At 49.1% G+C, this 18,423-nt stretch overlaps 2 protein-coding genes across 3 annotated transcripts; one reads left to right on the forward strand and one right to left on the reverse strand.

Annotated features, from left to right (window-relative positions):
* Positions 1 to 624: 624 nt before the first annotated feature.
* On the reverse strand, positions 625 to 7,955 carry irf7 (interferon regulatory factor 7). Of its 2 annotated transcripts, none has more exons than XM_060060567.1 (10): positions 7,812 to 7,955; positions 7,365 to 7,518; positions 6,993 to 7,170; positions 6,428 to 6,507; positions 5,892 to 5,949; positions 5,359 to 5,505; positions 4,383 to 4,585; positions 3,574 to 3,775; positions 2,476 to 2,591; positions 625 to 1,475 (listed from the first exon to the last, which is right to left on the reverse strand). In XM_060060567.1, exons 1-10 carry the CDS (start codon positions 7,817 to 7,819, stop codon positions 1,299 to 1,301), a joined length of 1,323 nt encoding a protein of 440 aa, XP_059916550.1. In that variant the 5' UTR covers positions 7,820 to 7,955; the 3' UTR covers positions 625 to 1,298. The 2 variants fall into 2 exon arrangements, with proteins under 2 accessions (XP_059916550.1, XP_059916549.1); XM_060060566.1 differs by having other exon boundaries at positions 5,892 to 5,952; positions 7,812 to 7,954.
* A 2,760-nt stretch (positions 7,956 to 10,715) lies between these two features.
* On the forward strand, positions 10,716 to 13,122 carry ascl1b (achaete-scute family bHLH transcription factor 1b). The gene has a single exon (XM_060060568.1). It carries the CDS (start codon positions 11,439 to 11,441, stop codon positions 12,075 to 12,077), a length of 639 nt encoding a protein of 212 aa, XP_059916551.1. The 5' UTR covers positions 10,716 to 11,438; the 3' UTR covers positions 12,078 to 13,122.
* Positions 13,123 to 18,423: the final 5,301 nt, after the last annotated feature.

The following is an 18,423-nucleotide window of genomic DNA, read 5'->3' on the forward strand; positions in this document are numbered from 1 at the left end:
AAGTGACATTGGTGCAACCACCACCACCTGAGAGGAGAGAGAGACGGGGAGGAGCAAACGCAACAATTCTGCAGCTCCACAACAACACACAGACGAGAGAGCCGTCACAATTCTGTTATGGATTTGTGATAATTACTAGAAAACAATATTCCAATACTGAACTATTGGATTATTGTTTCTAGAATTTAACCTCATAACTTCATGCTACACATTAGAACTATCAATATACAACATATTTATATATATATAATATATATAAACACAATTTGTAAATTAACCGCCAAAAACAAGTTTGCGTATAAACAAGATTCCAATGTATTGAGCAGTTACCGAGCATAGCAGCAAGTGTGGTGAGTTATATTCCATTTCTACCGGTTAATTCCAATGGTTTGTGGCTTTCAGATATGTGGCTTAATGAAAGTGTGTGTGAGTATGTGACCACAGAATTTGGGCGTGGTTGAAGTACGTGTTTATGTCTCAATCGTTTGTTAGTAGGCCACGATAGTCTTTCTATGGACCTTTGGCTCGGCAGAGAGTAAGTCTTTATCTTATCACACACATTTTGTATGGGGTATGTGATATAATTCCACAAGTAAACAGGAATATAAAAAAAAGTAGACATCGTAGTAGTAGCTTTTTAATTATAAATAAAAACACTCCAAGCTCCTTAAACCATTAAACTCCCACTGTATTTCGAAGGGCACTTTAAGTAAATTCCTTTGTTCCTTACTCACAGTTAGGATATATATGTAACACAAAAAGGATTTATTTACAAATGGGTCATCAAACAGGGAAATGTGCTTTACATTACATGACAAAAAATTGCATGTGTAAACTACAAAATAGCATCAACCAAGGAATGATTTTAGTTGCGTCATGGAAAAAAGCAACGGTCACATATAACATACCCCCAAGAATGGTAGTTATAAATACCAGCTAATAGAACAGGTTTGATGGTGAGAATAGATGCATATTTGACAACAGTGTATGTAAACACAGGGAAGTGACTTAGGTAAGTGATAAGACTGAAAGTGACTTAGAACAGTCAGAGAAGCCTTCTGGCATAAATATATATGAAAACCACGTCCCCACTACCAACTATATCAACAACTTAAATCACACTTACCCTATTAGCATCGTACAATTAACAATAGCTTTATCATTTAAATTAAAACTTTGAAGAGGGCCTATAAAGAGAGTGAGGAAGCATATGTGCCTATACGGATATGAAGATGAGAGATGGGTGAACTGTCCCTTATTCTGGACTAGGTTTGTGTTTTGGACCACAGGTCTGTGGTCTAGTAGTGTCCTACGAGCTGGGGAGCCACTTGAGACACGGGCAGACCGAAGGCCGAGCTGATGAGGTCGTAGAGGCTGTCGTGGGAGATCTGTAGGCTGACGTTGGTGCTGTCCAGAGAGGACGCCCCCTCCGTCTGGGCCATCTCGTAGAAGTACCGGCATATCAGAGGAACCACCTGTCAGCAGGGAGGAGGAGGGTCAGTTTGGACTGTGCCTAGGGCTCCTTTACAGAGCACCTTTCCTAGTGCTCAGTTGTGAGGTCTGGTCTAAGGCGTAATGGTGGAATAACCAAAGCTGTTTACTCTGTTATGAAAGGCCCCATCGACTGCTGACGATCTGGGCCTATCGCAATCTTCAGTCTTTGTGGCCCATCACATTTGTTAAATGTGTCTATCGTGGCATGATCAATCAGGGTATGTGAACAACAGAGCTTGTCCTAAACAGGTTTGCTCCAGAAATAGCTTTCTTGTGGTAGGTCCACTGCAGTGGCAGAATCACTGGCACACTTCCTGTTTGGGATACACTGAAGGAATCCTGCATTCCCGAGGTCACTTGGCAGCGGATGAAGCTTCTTGCCAAGCGGCTTAATGAAACAATGGGTAAAACGGCACTCAAGGACAAACTGCAGAGTTAGGCGGGGGGCGGGAGGGATAACTGAAAGGCAGCCGATGTCTGTAGTATTGCAGTAGCACCTCTTTGTCTGAGAAGGCTAGTGAAAGCACGTTGAGTATCAAGGCTTTCCCCCTGCTGTGACTCAGATCCATGTCTGTCTTGCGGTTGGCAGATAGACGCTTACTGTGTTGTCTGACTTCCACTTTTCTTCAAAAGCTTGCCAGAGAAGTCTTTGGTTTTTAAACGGATTATGTGAGGCAGTAAGATTTACGACGTGGACCTATGTGGACCTGTGTCTGTGCTTCGGTCTGTGTCTTGCGCATTATGCAGAGTACCGATCAGTACCAGTCACCTGGTTAATGATGTCTAGATAGCTATGTTTGACCCTGAACCCGTGGTAGCTATTAATGGGGGTTGACTTGGCTTGGTTTCCTCCCAAGGTTTTTAAAGTAAGTAAGAGCTTATCGTTTTAACATCTCAACACTGTCTGTTGGACTCTCGGGATAAGGTTTGACACACATATATATACATGACGTGTAAGTCATACATGTAAGTTTTGTTTACCTTAACAACAATGAGCTTTTTCTCCAGCGGTTTTCCATCAGGGAACTTCTCCCCAAAGCACATGTTGACGACATATTCCGGAGATCCCCTTCGGTTCTCCTTAAACTCTTTGAGTTCTGCAACAGAAAATCAGGGTTAGCTGAGCTAACTGTCTAACCCCTACTTGCTCATTGATGACCTGTCTCTGTACTGTCTAGCCCTACCGGCTCCTTTACAACCTGTCTCTGTACTGTCTAACATCAACCTGGTCCTTAATGACCTGTTTCTACTGTCTAACCCCTACCTGCTCCTTAATGACCTGTCTCCATACTGTCTAACCCCTACCTGCACCTTAATGACCTGTCTCCATACTGTCTAACCCCTACCTGCTCCTTAATGACCTGTCTCCATACTGTCTAACCCCTACCTGCTCCTTAATGACCTGTCTCCATACTGTCTAACCTCTACCTGCTCCTTAATGACCTGTCTCCATACTGTCTAACCTCTACCTGCTCCTTAATGACCTGTCTCCATACTGTCTAACCCCTACCTGCTCCTTAATGACCTGTCTCCATACTGTCTAACCTCTACCTGCTCCTTAATGACCTGTCTCCATACTGTCTAACCTCTACCTGCTCCTTAATGACCTGTCTCCATACTGTCTAACCTCTACCTGCTCCTTAATGACCTGTCTCCATACTGTCTAACCCCTACCTGCTCCTTAATGACCTGTTTCTACTGTCTAACCCCTACCTGCTCCTTTATGAGCTGTCTCCATACTGTCTAACCTCTACCTGCTCCTTAATGACCTGTCTCCATACTGTCTAACCTCTACCTGCTCCTTAATGACCTGTCTCCATACTGTCTAACCCCTACCTGCTCCTTAATGACCTGTTTCTACTGTCTAACCCCTACCTGCTCCTTAATGACCTGTTTCTACTGTCTAACCCCTACCTGCTCCTTAATGACCTGTTTCTACTGTCTAACCTCTACCTGCTCCTTAATGACCTGTTTCTACTGTCTAACCCCTACCTGCTCCTTATTTAATTTGAAGTCCCCATCAGTGGCTTGGGATAGAAGTGTTTGCTCAATAATAGTAAGAAGTAGGACCGCTCTTACCTTTAACGAACTTCTCGAAGCTGAGCAGCTCCACCAGGGTGTTCTGGGGCAGCTTCTGGGGGTCCGGGGAGGCCTGGCTGGGGTCGGCCGTGCTGGCGAACACGTGGCAGCGGTCCTGCCGACAGGCGTACAGCCCGCTCTCCCGCACCTCCAGCAGCAGGCCGCGCTGGATGCTGCTCAGGATGCGGTTGGTGAACTCCACCTGGGAGAGGGGGAGAGAGGGGAGAGGGGAGAGGCTGAGGGGCGGAGCCAACCCTGGGGAGTCGTGTGGATGGTCGCCTAGGAGACGGGTGTTGTCGTCTGGGGTAAGAGGATTGCGTTGCAGCTCGACGTGTAGCTCGAGGGAGTAGGGAGTGTGTAAGTGTTTGTGTGTGTGTTCGTTTGTGTGTGTTTGTGCGTCTATGGACTGTGTATTTTTGGGGACTGTGTGTGTGCGTGCGTGCGTGCGTGGAGAGGACACCAGGCGTGACATCTCCTGCTAGTTTTGTTGAGTCGATGATCAAAGCAATGGTCGACCAATCGGCCTGCTTCGCTCAACAACATCCTCACACACATAGACAGGATTTGCGCCGGAAAACATTTTGATTTTCCACCACACAGATTTGAACAACACACCAAGCAAGCACTGGTTGGCCCGTGCTGAAGGAGCTGCACAAGACCACCATACACCGTGCACCAAACACCGGGTCAGGGTCTGGGTCGGTCTGGGTCGGTCTGGGTCTGGGGGGGGGGGTGTCTGGGTCTGGGTCTGGGGGGGGTCTGGGTCTCGTGCACTGTACACCATGCACCACCGCGTGCCGTCTGCCCACCTGTTTGTGGTCCCGCAGGGTGTCGGTGGGGGGGAAGCAGATGGGCTGGGCCTGGAGCTCCGTGGCCTCGTTGCCGTAGTGCAGCTGGACACGGGGCCAGGACACCTGGGTCTTCAGCATCTCCACCTTCCGGTAGTGCACCGATATCTCCAGGTCAAAGAGGGAGGGCTGCAGGCCGGAGTCCAGCACCGGCGGCGGGTTGACTGGGGAGAGATGCACCGATACAGGATTAAGTACGATGGAGTCACAAAGACATATCACATGAAAGGCGTTCTTATACACGCAAAACACACATGAACGAGTCACAGCTTGATAGTCGTCCTTATTCCCAAGATAGTCTCGTACAGGACCCTTGATTCTGTCCAGTGATCTTGGAAACCCTTGTGGTTTGCAAATGAAATCAATGAACCATTTATATCATCCACACGTTTTTATCTCCATATGTTGCTTCAGAATCCATCGAAGCATCTGCAAACCAGTACAGGACGATTAGTCTCGTCACCATGCCGCCACCTCTCACGCCCCAGGTGGGCGTGGCCCCTCTTACACCCCAGGTGGGCGTGGCCTCCTCCCCAGGTGCTTCCTACAGGAGTTTGCGGTGTTGCAAGTGAAAGTGCTTAAAAAAGGAAATGGAAATCATCACGAGTTGCGGGTCGTCTACTGAAATTCCCCTTTTCCGGACCAGACTGGGGCTGAGCCCTGAGCTCCTCTAACTTTAAGGACACGGAAAAAATCCCTGAATCTCCAGAGGAGAAATCCTAAAGAAGCAACACAGAAGAGGGATCGCTTCTTCCAGGGAATGTGACAAGGGCACCCAAAGGTCAGAGTTTAACCACGGCAAGCTTTGAAAGACACACACACTGCTACGTTTGCATACCAAAGTCCATCTATCCACTCGGTTCTTTCCAGCGTAACATAATGCATAAAAAAAAGGTAAAGTCATGGGGTCCATCGCTGGTGACCCTGTTATAAATACCGGGGTAGTACGCCTGCCGCTGTGGTTGGAGCTGTGGTTGGGTCTGCATGGCGTGCATCGTCTCCCCCGTCGCCTGCTGGTTTGTGGCGTACACCCCCAGCCCAATGGCGCTCTGCTGGCCGTAGCTTTCCGCCCACTGCTCGCCTACTGTCACACACAGCGTCACAGAACGCACGGTTACCGCAGCGGCAGCGGGCGCATTAGGAAGTGAGATCGGCCCACTGCGTAACAGTCAGAAAAAGAGAATGATGATATCATTGGGGTGCGACAGTGGCTCTGGAGGTCGAGCGGGTTGACGGGTAACCTGAAGGTTGCTAGTTCGATCCCCGGCTCGTCCTAGCCGAGTGTCGAGGTGTCCCTGAGCAAGGCGCCTAACCCTGACTGCTCCCGACGAGCTGGTTGGCTGTACTAGTAATGATGATAATCAGCATAACACTTTTGTGTCGTCCTCTGAGTTCTCCAATATATCGCTTTCAACGTCTGGAAGTTGTTATTCAGTAAGGGTTCTGTACAGGAGGAAACCGGGATTCTACCTGTTTGTTGACGGGGTTCATCCAGTAAATCCAAGGTCATGAGTTGTTCCAGGATATTCTGCTGTGAGGAGAGAAAGGGAGGAGGTTACTTATGTAGGACCGACGTCCGGTATAGCTGGCTTTATTACACCACGCAAAATGTCAATGGACATTTTAAAAGGCACTTTTCTGATGTGTGGCCACTCAAATGGTTTACAATGGGCCTCACAGTCACCCATACATGCACACATCATCCACCCGCTACACACCTTCTTACAAACATTCATACATGCGTTCATACACCCATCTATAGAAACGTTCATACACCCAGTCATAGACACATTCATCCACCCATTCATCCATCCACCCATTCAACCACCAATTCATCCACCTATTCAGCCACCCAATCATCCATTCATCCGCGTCGGTGTCGACCATGCGAGGGAACAGCCAACTGGTCGTCGGGAGCAGTTATGACGAGGTGCCTTAATCAGGGGTACCTCAACACCTGCTATACCTCCTGAGCCACTGATTGTGGGGTTAGCTCTGTCCCCTACCTCATGCCCAGGTGGGTAGCTCTCCGTCGGGGAACTGTAGATCACAGGTACCATGTCTTCCTCCGGGGGCGAAGGCTGGTCTACAGATGTCAAATGAAGATGGAAACACTGTTAACTCCTTTTGAGCATTACATTACAATTACTGCCTCCGTTTTGGAAGCACATAGCATTAGATGGTTAGGATGTTTGCGTTGGTCGTATTATTTTTTTGTGTCATGGTTTAGTGATTCAATCTTGGAATGATTTCTCATTTTGGGGAGATAATGTCACTGAGTTCCTCATGCCAGTCGATGCTATAGGTTGCGGTATATTGACGATGGTTTAGGATTTTACAGAAGCCTACTGCAACTCTCCTGAGTCCTCTCAATTTGATTGAGGCTCATGGTTCTCATGAAGTGCATGAATGCATGAGAACCGTGAGACTCAATCAAAACACAATGTTATCCACACTTTGTCTAGGAAAAAGAAATGATGGCAGCTCTAATTAACATACTTTATATCAATTAACTGACGCTATGCAACGTGGTGTGGGTGAAACAGTGAAAGCAATGAGGGGTCATCATACAGGCAGCCTCCCTATTGATGATCTCGTAGATCTTGTGCGGGTCGTCGGAGTTCTTGGAGTTGTCCTTGGTCATCCTGAAGCGTTTGTTGAGGTTCTTCAGAGCGCAGCGGAAGTTGGTCTTCCATTTGGCCTTGTCGTTTGGAAACTCGTGGATTTTACCACTGGCGACGGCCCATGCCTGCGTACAGACCAAACACATGCACAAACATACGCACACGGACACGCACACGTACACACACGCACACGCACAAACCATGGACAACAGGGGAATGATGCATCAGCAGAGAAAGACAGGTGGCCCACTGGTGCAGAGGAGTGTAGAAATTATTTAAAAAAAAACGTTTTGTATAATGCGGAAAAGCAGCGACATACCCGAAATATTTTACAGTCCTCGTCGTTGCAGTCCTTTCGGGAGTTGTGTTTCCAGGGGACTCTGAATAGATTCGTGCTGATGTAGGACAAACCCGGATAGTTCCCAGTTTCCACTTGCTCGATTAGCCAGTTGGCGAACAGCGGCTTGTGACTGCTGCGGAGACGAGAGAAACTTCAGTCGCGTGAAATAGAGAGACAGTAAGAGAGAGGCTTTATGTGCGCGCGTCCGTGCGTGTGTACTGTATACGCGTGTACGCGTGTGTGTGTTTCTGTACGGCTGTGTGTTTATGTGTGTGGGGGAATGTGTACGTGTAAGCGTGCGTGTGTATGCGCGCAGGTGTGAGTGTTCGCGCGCGCGTGTCTGTGTACGCGCCCGCATGTGTGTGTGTGCGTGTGTTAGAGAGAGAGAGAAAAAGTCACAAAGACAGACAGACAGACAGTAACTACCTTTGCATGTTTGCAGTGTACCACGTTGTGTCGTCCCGGACGAAGTGAGCACTTCGCTCGGATGCGCTCTTATATAGAGGCGTGATATCACGCAAGGTGTCTCCCCTCCTTCAGTGGGAGGAGAGCAAATACCTACCAAAAGCACTTCCGCTGCTGGTGCCGGGGAAAACGAAAGTGAGACGACGAAACGAAACTTTCTATGGTTGCATCATCGGTGCAAACAGCAGAGGACGGTGATGTACTCTGGAAACAATAGGGACGCACTTGACGCACTTGTACTCTGGAAACAATAGGGAAGCACTTGAGTTTTACCAGCCATCGTTCTTCCTTTGACCCGAGATGTTACACAGTGCAGATTCAATCTAGATGTTTAAACCATGTAGTGACAGGTCTTATAGAAGTGTTGTTACACTATTTAGCGAAAGGTTGAGTTCTGATGGGGGTCTTGTTACACTAGGGTGGAGGTATGATGGGGTTCGTGTTACACTAGGCAGTGACAGGTGTTGGGGGAGATTGTTCTCATACCAGGATCCTAAATTGACAGCCTGAACCAGAGCAGCTGCAGGCCTGGTTTTGGCCGAGAGTCGGCGTGCATTCTGGGTCTAAAATAGCCGATCACATTGGCTTCCTGCGAATTAGAGTGAATCACATCGTCTGAGAACCAATCAGCATCGTCTGGGTGTGGCTCACGCTGCAGGTGTCTTACTGAGTCTCGTCGACTGTGTATATTTAGAAACCATGCTCAGAGAGAGAGAGACAACTCTCTCTCTCTCTCTGAGCATGGTTTCTAAATATACACAGCATGGTTTCTAAATATACACTCTAATGCTCAGAGAGAGAGAGAGAGTTGTCTCTCTCTCTTAGGGGTTCTCCCTCTCTGATTGCTCCCAGTTACCTCCTATTTCCGTCACACAACGCTCACAGTGATCCATTCACCCCAGGCCTTTGACGACCGCCACACACAATACAGTCTCTCTCCCCCACTTCTCTGTAGCCTTCATCGTAAAGGAGAAGTGCGCTGATGCACCACAGCCGCCGTAGTCACCAGTGTCAGGATAGCATCCAGCCGGCACACCTCACAACAACCATCTCAGACCCTGCAGTCTGCAGGGGAATACGGAAGTGATACGCACTCTGTGATGTACACTTCTCCCTTTGCACTGCTCCCACCTCATCATGGGCTTCTGCAGAACACACACACACACACACACACACACACACACACTCCGTCTCGTGCTTGTTGTGTTTAGTCACACACTGCTCAGTGTTGGTGTTGAGCAGAAGTTTGTGTTCAGCATCGCAGACCATCTTACATCTAACTGCACTCAGTGGTGTGACAGCTTTCTCTCTCTCTCTCTCTCTCTCTCTCTCTCTCTCTCTCTCTCTCTCTCTCTCTCTCTCTCTCTCTCTCTCTCTCTCTCTCTCTCTCTCTCTCTCTCTCACATATGCACACATAGGTTGCCACAGACATACACTCATCTCAAATCATCTCATCTTCTACCGCTTATCCGGGGTTGGGTCGCGGGGGCAGCAGCTCCAGCAGCAGGCCCCAGATTTCCCTTTCAACGGGCCACATTGACCAGCTCTGACAGGAGAATCCCGAGGCCTTCGCAGGCCAGTGTTGAGATATCATCTTTCCACCTTGTCCTGGGTCTTCCCCGAGGCCTCCTCCCCACTGGACGTGCATGAAACACCTCCCTATTGGGCACCAAGTGGGCATGCTTAGCAGATGCCCAAGCCACCTCAAATGAGGCGTCATAACCCCTTAAACACTCACGACGGAACTATGGAGCGTTCCATAGTTAAAAGGCTCCCTTGAGAAGAGCCTTTTAAAGGCGACGGATCAATCCTCGTGTGGGCTCCGTGGGCGTGAGGAGGCGTGTGTTGGCTGAACAGAAATGCGTCCCGCACCCTAGTGGCTCAAACCCCAGTGCGGTTGGACTCAGGGGAAGACCTAAAACAGACACTGACAGACACAAACAAGGTGGAACAATTAAGAACGTTTCGAGGTCTTTTTTCCAACTCATAAACAATTGAATGGCTGCTTTGGGATTTCTGAGGTTTGGTTGTCCGACCTTTGTTTATCTTTATCTTGTAGAGTTGAGTTTGTTAGGTCGTTGTCCTGCCATGCAAGATTAAGAAGGAACTCACAGTAATAAGTGTTATTATATTATTTATAGTGTTTATTTTTTCACAATATCAGATATTGATGATCATTTTGACACAATGACAATGAAAAGTTTATTATAGTCAAATAAGGTAGATGTAGTAACGTACATTCACCGCCAGGAGGCGCCCCAACCCAACTTTCCGGAGTTTGGCAAATACTTGTAGGGCGATGTTTCAAAACAGACCTGTCTTACTAGAGTTTCCTGCTGACGGGACGTTTTTAGTGCGTTGCCTATTTATACAATAAAACATTTTGAGATAAAATAAAAGCAGTGTGTTTATGCAATGCTTGGATTAGATTATGTTTCCAAATGTGTATCCAAAAGCCTATATCTGAAACAAATAACTTACAATTGAAAGCCGATGGATGCTATTTCCTACCAACATAGGCCTATTGATTTAACTTCTACATGTCATTCAACATTTCAAGTAGCCCTTATATTTTCCTTCGTGCGCACTGTCCGTAAAGCGTGCGCTTTGAGTTAACGACGCGCAGATTACGCACGAAAATACAGGCTATAGGCTACCTTTCAAGTTAAGACAGATATATTTTCCTGATTCGAAGGGATAACCTATCAACTGAGAACACAAATACCAATAACGATTAAACCGACATCAGGTTGTAAGGGCGGGTGTGATGCTCGCGTTCTCCCTTTAACATGTTGAAATGTGTTTACCTTTATATTAATCGTGTCTCTGTACCATTTTACTAATCGCCAATTACTGTGCACACAGAGACACGCTTGCCATTTATTTCCCTCTCTGAGCCGTAGCCTGGCTACCGGCGACGGAGCCCCCGGTATTTGCGGGATTGTAAAGAGCGCGAGGAGGAGTGTGGGGGGCTAAATAATTTGAAGACTTGCCAGGGGCACATTGTCAAATTCAAAAGCCATTTCAATGAACCGAACCATTCACTTTTTATTCTTTTTCTTTTTCTGCTCCCCCCCACCTCCCCTCTCTCTTCGCCCGGTCGCAGTCCGTTTGAATCGACCAATAAGGGCCTTCAAGTCGGAGACATTGGAATGTAAATGAGCCCAGTAGCGCGTGCTCCTGGCGCAGTGAAAGCTCGGGATTGTTTATTGAGCTCCCGAAGCCACGCGCCTGGCTCGGGGAGGCGGCGCGCGCTGGAGAATCACACAGCGGGGGCGGGGCCTCGCGGTGAAGCGTGCGTCCCCAAAAAGAGAGGGGTGTGGGGTGGGTTGTGCGGGGCGCGTGTTGAAAAAGAGGAGTGCTGCCAAAGTTTGGGTCAGATCGGCTCGTGGTTGGAAGCAAGCGCAGTCAAGAGAGACTTTGGACTCCTGTTCGCATCCGCAACGCACTCCAGGTAGCCGCACGCGAAGGACGCGAGAGCTGCCCACTGCCTGCCCGTCATACTCCTCCTCATCCTTCTTCTCCTCGAGGTCCCAGCCGGCACCTACAACCTATTTTTCGCAGTTATTTTCTTTTCGCGTTGTTACCATGGAAACCCAAACCACCACCATCACCACCACGCAACAGAACGGCTGCCCGTTCGGACTTACCGAGAGGCGCGCGACCCTCACCCTGCACGCCCCGGCCCAGGACTGCCCGGAGGTGCCCCTCCTCGTGCACCCGGGACTCACCGCGGCCGCCACCGCCGCGTCCTTCCAAAGCAAGAGCAAAGTGCTGAAAAGACAGCGCTCGAGCTCACCGGAGCTCCTCCGTTGCAAGCGGCGGCTGAGCTTCAACGGCCTGGGCTACTCCATGCCCCCTCAGCAGCCCCCCGTGGCGGTGGCGCGGCGCAACGAGCGCGAGCGGAACCGCGTGAAGCAGGTCAACATGGGCTTCCAGACGCTGAGGCAGCACGTGCCCAACGGGGCCGCCAACAAGAAGATGAGCAAGGTGGAGACGCTGCGCTCCGCGGTGGAGTACATCCGCGCGCTGCAGCAGCTTCTGGACGAGCACGACGCTGTGTCCGCCGCGTTCCAGTGCGGCCTGCCATCCCCGGCCATCTCCAACAGCTACTCCGCCGAGCCCGAGTCGCCCCGCTCCTCCGCCTACTCCTCCGACGAGGTGGAGCCGCTGAGCTCCGAGGAGCAGGAGCTCTTGGACTTTACGACGTGGTTCGACCGCTACTGAGAGGTCACGACACCGGTGTGTGTCCGTGCGTAAAATGGTTCCGCTCCTGCTTTCGCAGACCCGCGGCCAGGACTGACATGGTGAAGTTGGGAGGCGTTCGGTTGGTGTGTGTGAAGTGTGTGAAGCACACTTCCGTGGCACTCGGTCTCCGCTTGGAAGAAAATCGTTGACTCGCAATTTCCATCAAGGCTTCGTTTCCGTGCGTAACGCCATGGTGTCTATGAGTGTGTAAAGAAAGACAAACACATAGGCCTACAAAAACACACACACACACACACACACACACACACACACACACACACACACACACACACACACACACACACACACACACACACACACACACACACACACACACACACACACACACAGCCGTTGCTACGCTACAGAAGGACACACAAACGGGCAGTGTCACGACTGGAGCGAGCGACTGGGCCGCTCGCGTATAGGACACGCCGGGTCTGGGGTCGCCAAGTTTACGCGCCTGGAATCAAACAAGTTGGTGTGTGTTTGAATAAGTGCAATTAATGTCAGCCAGCAGGCATGCTTGGCACGGCCTGGGCCGTGGCCCAGAGAGACTGCTTCAGAGACGTGTGTGTGTGTGTGGGGAGAGACACGTCAAAGTGAATCACGCTGAACACACCACCGCTGCTCAGATCGACTTTACACTTTGCCAGCGGAGACGGTGGTCTACAGTGCAATGTTTTTAAATGAAGACAACGTTTTCGTAAAATGGGGATGAACTTTCGACATCTCCCGGACCACAAACACTGCCAAGCCTTGTCTGACAGTGACAGAGCGGGGGCGAGCGAGGGCCTGCGTGTTGGCACGCGCGTGTGTGTGTTGTGAGACTAGACAGCAATACCAACTACCTGTAAAAATGTTGAAGGGTTTTTCTGGTGGTAAAGATGAACTTTTTTCCTTTTTAATTCTAAGTATGCACTTGCTCTCCATTCACAGAAGCCTACATGTACATATTGAGTTCGAACAGATATATTTTGTGGAAAAACATTTTTTTATGAATAAAATTACTCTATTTATATAATATGCTTGTCCCATCTCTTATTGTTGTGTGTGTGTGTGTGTGTGTGTGTGTGTGTGTGTGTGTGTGTGTGTGTGTGTGTGTGTGTGTGTGTGTGTGTGTGTGTGTGCGCGCGCGCGCGTGACTGTGTGGAAGTGTGAGTGCGTGCGTGTGTGCGTGTGTGTGTGTGTGTGTGTGTGTGTGTGTGTGTGTGTGTGTGTGTGTGTGTGTGTGTGTGTGTGTGTGTGTGTGTGTGTGTGTGTGTGTGTGTGTGTGTGTGTACGTTCCCTTGTAGCTGTGGAGGCTGTGCTATCGAATCAACTTAATTAAATATCTGTTCACTCTTCACATTGACCTTCTCCCGACTCGGTGGCGGTGTTTCCGGGGAGACAGAGGCGCAGCTGCGGGGATTCTGCGGTAGTGTGTCCGGGGGAGAGAGAAACGCAGCTGAGGCCACTCTAACCCTAACCACCGCAGCGCATTGTCTGCACCGTCGGGAGATTAATATTACTTTTCATGCCTCCTTTCCCTACCCGATCGCTAAAAGCGCCTCTGTAGGGGTGGGGTGGGGGGTTGAGTGTGGTGATCGGGGATGGAGAGGCTGAAATACGGCCCGTGGAAAGTCAGTTCAACAATGCGAAGGGTCAGAGTTGGTATTGGCTGACCCCGAAAACAAACCGGGGGTTGGACTCGACTTGTTGTTGGATCCCCGACTGTGGCTCTGGTCGACACACGGCCCGGTGTGAGAGGTCACTCTTGCTGCACATTGAGCGTATCAGTCCATTGTCTGCAATATTATGCTCGCTTATGCGCTCATTTTGCAAGACCGTCTATTTGAAATGACCCCCGTTGTAGAGGTGTTGTTCCATGTGGTGGTTTTTGGGGCGGGACACTCAGGAACAACTTTTGGACTCTTCTGCTTGCAGTAAATTGGAGTTTCGCATGTTATCTCGCTCCGCCCTGCAATTTCTCAGTAAACATCTTCATTCTTTTATCCTATTAAATGTTACAAAAATATACGTATAATTCCACTGAAACTTCGGAACAGTTTTCTTCTGTCTTTCCTGCGCCTCAATAAGGCCGCAAAAAAAATAAAAGTTATGGGTGTGAGCTAATATGTGTGGCTATAGAAAAATAGGGCAAACATGCACATTGAAGCAAGGTGCGGCCACACACACACACACACACACACACACACACACACACACACACACACACACACACACACACACACACACACACACACACTCACACTTACACATCCAACACACATAGCCTACATAAACACACACACACACACACACACACACACACACACACACACACACACACACACACACACACACACACACACACACACACACACACACGCACGCACGCACGCACGCACACTCACGAGTTATTATTGCCGCCCCTCCCTGCGTCCTATAGTCTGTCTCCGATCTTCATCCTGTTCCAGACTGCAGGTGCACGCCACGTGCCCCTAGCTGCTGGGTAATGGGTTGTGCGTTCTGCACGCAAGCCTGTGTGAGTCCTGTCACTAGGCTATCTAAGGACATGAAGGAAATCAACCGAGTGATAAATGGCGGCAATTACTCATTGCTTTCTATAACCCGGTGCGTCAGTGGAACTTAAAAGACGAACCAATGCCGTTGAATGAACTCCACCCACCCGCTGCGCCATTATCACGCACGTGAAGCGCTCCTTCTCGCGTCCTCCAGTGTCACACAGAGGGCAGAGGACACGCGCTCCGCGGCGCGCGGCGGCTTCTCTTTCTGACTTGTGTGTGTGTGTGTGTGTGTGTGTGTGTGTGTGTGTGTGTGTGTGTGTGTGTGTGTGTGTGTGTGTGTGTGTGTGTGTGTGTGTGTGTGTGTGTGTGTGTGTGTGTGTGTGTGTGTGTGTGTGTGTGTGTGTGTGTGTGTGTGTGGGTGTGTGCCTGCCCGCCCGCCCGCCCTTTTCTCTAGGACGGTTCCTATATGGATAACACGACAGAACGAGGGAAACAAATGTATTCATCGACATGGGCAATCTTCCCCTGACAAAGCGTAATGGCGATATATTCATGACCAGGGCAATCAGACGCTGACCAATCCATCAGACTGAACCATTCATCCACGAGCACCAATCAGAGAGCCGAATACCGATGCTGAGGCCGGACCTTGGACTATCCAGCCGCGTATTTCCATTATCATTATATTGGACTAAATTGACCGCGGTAATAGCAATCCAGCAATAGGATTTAATCTACTGGCCGAAAACGTGTAGTGCGCTTTGGGAATTAGTTGTTTTCTGTTCTAGTTCTGTGAAAGGGAGATGAGTGAAGTGTTTCACAAGACAGAGCGCGTCAGACGGACGAGCAGCAGAGAGAACAAATTCAACCGTCTTGTTGTTCTATACACAGCTCTGTTTTGGCTCCGCGCGTAATCGCGTATTCTGTGTTGACGCGAAAAGGAGCATCTCTCCAGCGAGGTCAAGTGCTTTGTAAACACTGCGTTAACGGTGACGTTGCGGATCTTCGACAATAACTGAACTCCTCATTTGATGTGATTCAGTGTTTATTTATGAAAGCCGGCCCGGATGTCGTGTTAACTGCTCGTTATGTTTTGCAGTTCGGATTTGGATTTTGTGTGTCGTGGCAAATCTTCTGATTCTAACATTCCAATACATTCATTCTTTCAGTAATATGTTTGTGTATACAAATATTTTCGTCAAAACTTTTCGACAGAAATGTTGCCATTTAAATTGGGAGCACAATTCGGAGACACTAATGATTAATGCACAATGATGGTTAAGGGTAGGGATTATATCCTTCTTTATGAAGCCATAGTGTTACATATTTAAAGTGAAAAGTTAGTTAAATTATTCAATTAGTTTCTGATCATTTGGATCGTTTTAAAGCAGGTGAAATGAATATCACATGCAATGAAATAGTGCAACGAAGGCAAATGGTATTGATGGGGATTGTGGATGTACTGGAAAGAGAAAGTGGATGAGTGCATAGTATCACAGCCCAGATGGAGAGAGAGGAAAGAGGTGGTGTATATGGGTGGTGATGTTGGTGTTGGTGGTGGTGGTGGTGGTGGAGGACAACCTTGGTTGGTGCTTACAGACGTGTTAATGTTTAAACCGTGCATCGCCACTTTTGTACTTAACATACAAGGAAAACAATGTTCCACTGATACACACACACGCACGCGCACGCACACACACACACACACACACACACACACACACACACACACACACACACACACACACACACACACACACACACATACATATGCACATACATATGCACACACACACACACACACAAACACACACATCCATACATATGCACACACACACACACACACACACACACACACACACACACACACACACACACACACATGCACGCATACACACACACACACACACACACATACACATACACATACACATACACATACACATACACACGCATACACACACATACACATACACACAAACACCCACACATTCAAACACAGTGGTGAGACAATCAGAGCCACAGCGTAGATACGTCCATATCCACACGGAGGGGCAGTAAAGTAATGTGTGTGTAGAGTCTGTGGTGAAGGTCAGGGGACAGCAGCCCCCACCTGCTGCGCTACTGAGCGGTGTTTGCTCTTGATTGATGAAGGTCTGGACTCGATCGAGCACTGCATTATAACCAATCACTGCTCTCCCCTGTTTAACGTGTGGAACATGGGGAAGAGACTCCATGTTGACACCTTTTGACATCAGAATAAGGACTTCTATTTCACCAAAGTAATCACACAAGGACTTGTCCTAGTGCAGGTGGCATTTATTCAAGATCAAAATATCACTATACACTTAAAAGACCGGGATGAATAGAGATGAAGTACATGGAATATAAACAGGCTGGTTTTACATAGGTGTTACAGCGGCAGACCCTGTGATTGTAACTGAATACAGACTCATGTTCCATCCTGGGACAACGGTTCTCATCGATTGGTCCTCAGTATATTTCGGACTCAGATATCATATTGTGTGCATATGTGCTTGTGACCTTCTGTTGTGTTTGTGTTGTTTCTCTTGTGGTTCTTCCTTGTGTTGTGTTTGTGTGTTGGTATTGTCCATATTGTGTCCTATTGGACTGGCTGCTGTACATTATACAATTAGGGAGACTTTGATTTCTCACTCAATACAGAAGTTGTTAAAAAAACAACAACTCTGTTTTTAAGACTCAGATCGCCAATATCTTCCCAAAAAGTCATCGTAACTAAGCAGAGAACGTAACATTTCCATGTAATCTAGTGAGGAAACCGCGTGTGTGTGTGTGTGTGTGTGTCTGTGTGTGTGGGTACACACGCCTTTTTTTGTGCATGTGTAGGCCTGCCTTTTTTCTGTGTCTGTGTGTGTGTATGTGTGTGTGCACATCCATTTGTGTCTGCGCAACACTTGTGTATTTCATTCTCTTCTCTTGTTGTGCGTGCGTGTGCCTGTCTGAATAGGCACTAAACTTCTGACGAGCGTGAGCCAGGGATGGCGTACTTGTTGTGGGCGGGGTATGTGGTGGAGAAGGTGGGGGTATGTGGTGGCGGAGGTGGGGGCATGTGGTGGAGAGTGTGGGGGTATGTAGCGGAGAAGGTGGGGGTATGTGGTTGTGGGTGGAGATATGTGGTGGAGTGGCTGTCTTCGGTGGGGGTTTGTGGTGGAGGTTCCTGGGGATCTGTGGTGGTGAATGAGGTGGTAAAGGGTGGAGTGGGTGGAGCTGGGGGTATATGGTGTCCGGTGGGGATACGCGGTGGAGTGGGTGACTGAGGTGGGGGTTTGTGGTGGAAAAGTTGGAGGTTTTCGGTGGAGGCGGTTGAGCGGTTCCTTGGTGGAGTGGGTGAAGCAGGAATATATGCAAGTAGTTGCGGGGTGTGTAGTGTGAGGAAGGTGGGGGTATGCGTTGGAGCGGGGGGGGTCGCGGGTGGAGGCGGGGGTTTATGTTGGAGTGGGTGGAGGTGCCCGAGCCCATTCATTTGCATGGCCCATTGTGCTGCACAAGTTTGGGTGTTTTTCTTCTCCCTTTGGCTCGGGCCCTTCTCTGCCATTTGCCTCCACCGCCGCGGCTGGCCGTGGCGCAGTGTGAATGGCCCCCGCTCGCCCCCACACAAAGGGCCCTTTGTGGCGCGTCCGCACCGTATTCATCATGTAATGCCTGTACGACACATGTGATTGGACGTCTCTGTCACTTTGATGTGTCTCCAGTGTGCGAGTGGCCTCGGAGATTTCCAAACTTCACTCTCTGTTGCCTATTTTTTTTGCAGCATTGATATTGGCGGGGGGGGA

The sequence above is a fragment of the Gadus macrocephalus genome, chromosome 9 (genome assembly GCF_031168955.1).
Source record: "Gadus macrocephalus chromosome 9, ASM3116895v1".
In the NCBI taxonomy this organism is placed as follows: Eukaryota; Metazoa; Chordata; class Actinopteri; order Gadiformes; family Gadidae; genus Gadus; species Gadus macrocephalus.

Coding starts and splice junctions, on each gene's coding strand:
- irf7 (XM_060060566.1), bottom strand. Junction 5,953..6,427: donor GCTACCCACCTGGGCATGAG/GTAGGGGACAGA, acceptor CTCTCCTCACAG/CAGAATATCCTGGAACAACT. Junction 4,586..5,358: donor GCGGCAGGCGTACTACCCCG/GTATTTATAACA, acceptor ATCTCTCCCCAG/TCAACCCGCCGCCGGTGCTG.
- ascl1b (XM_060060568.1), top strand. CDS start 11,439: ATGGAAACCCAAACCACCACCATCACCACCACGCAACAGAACGGCTGC.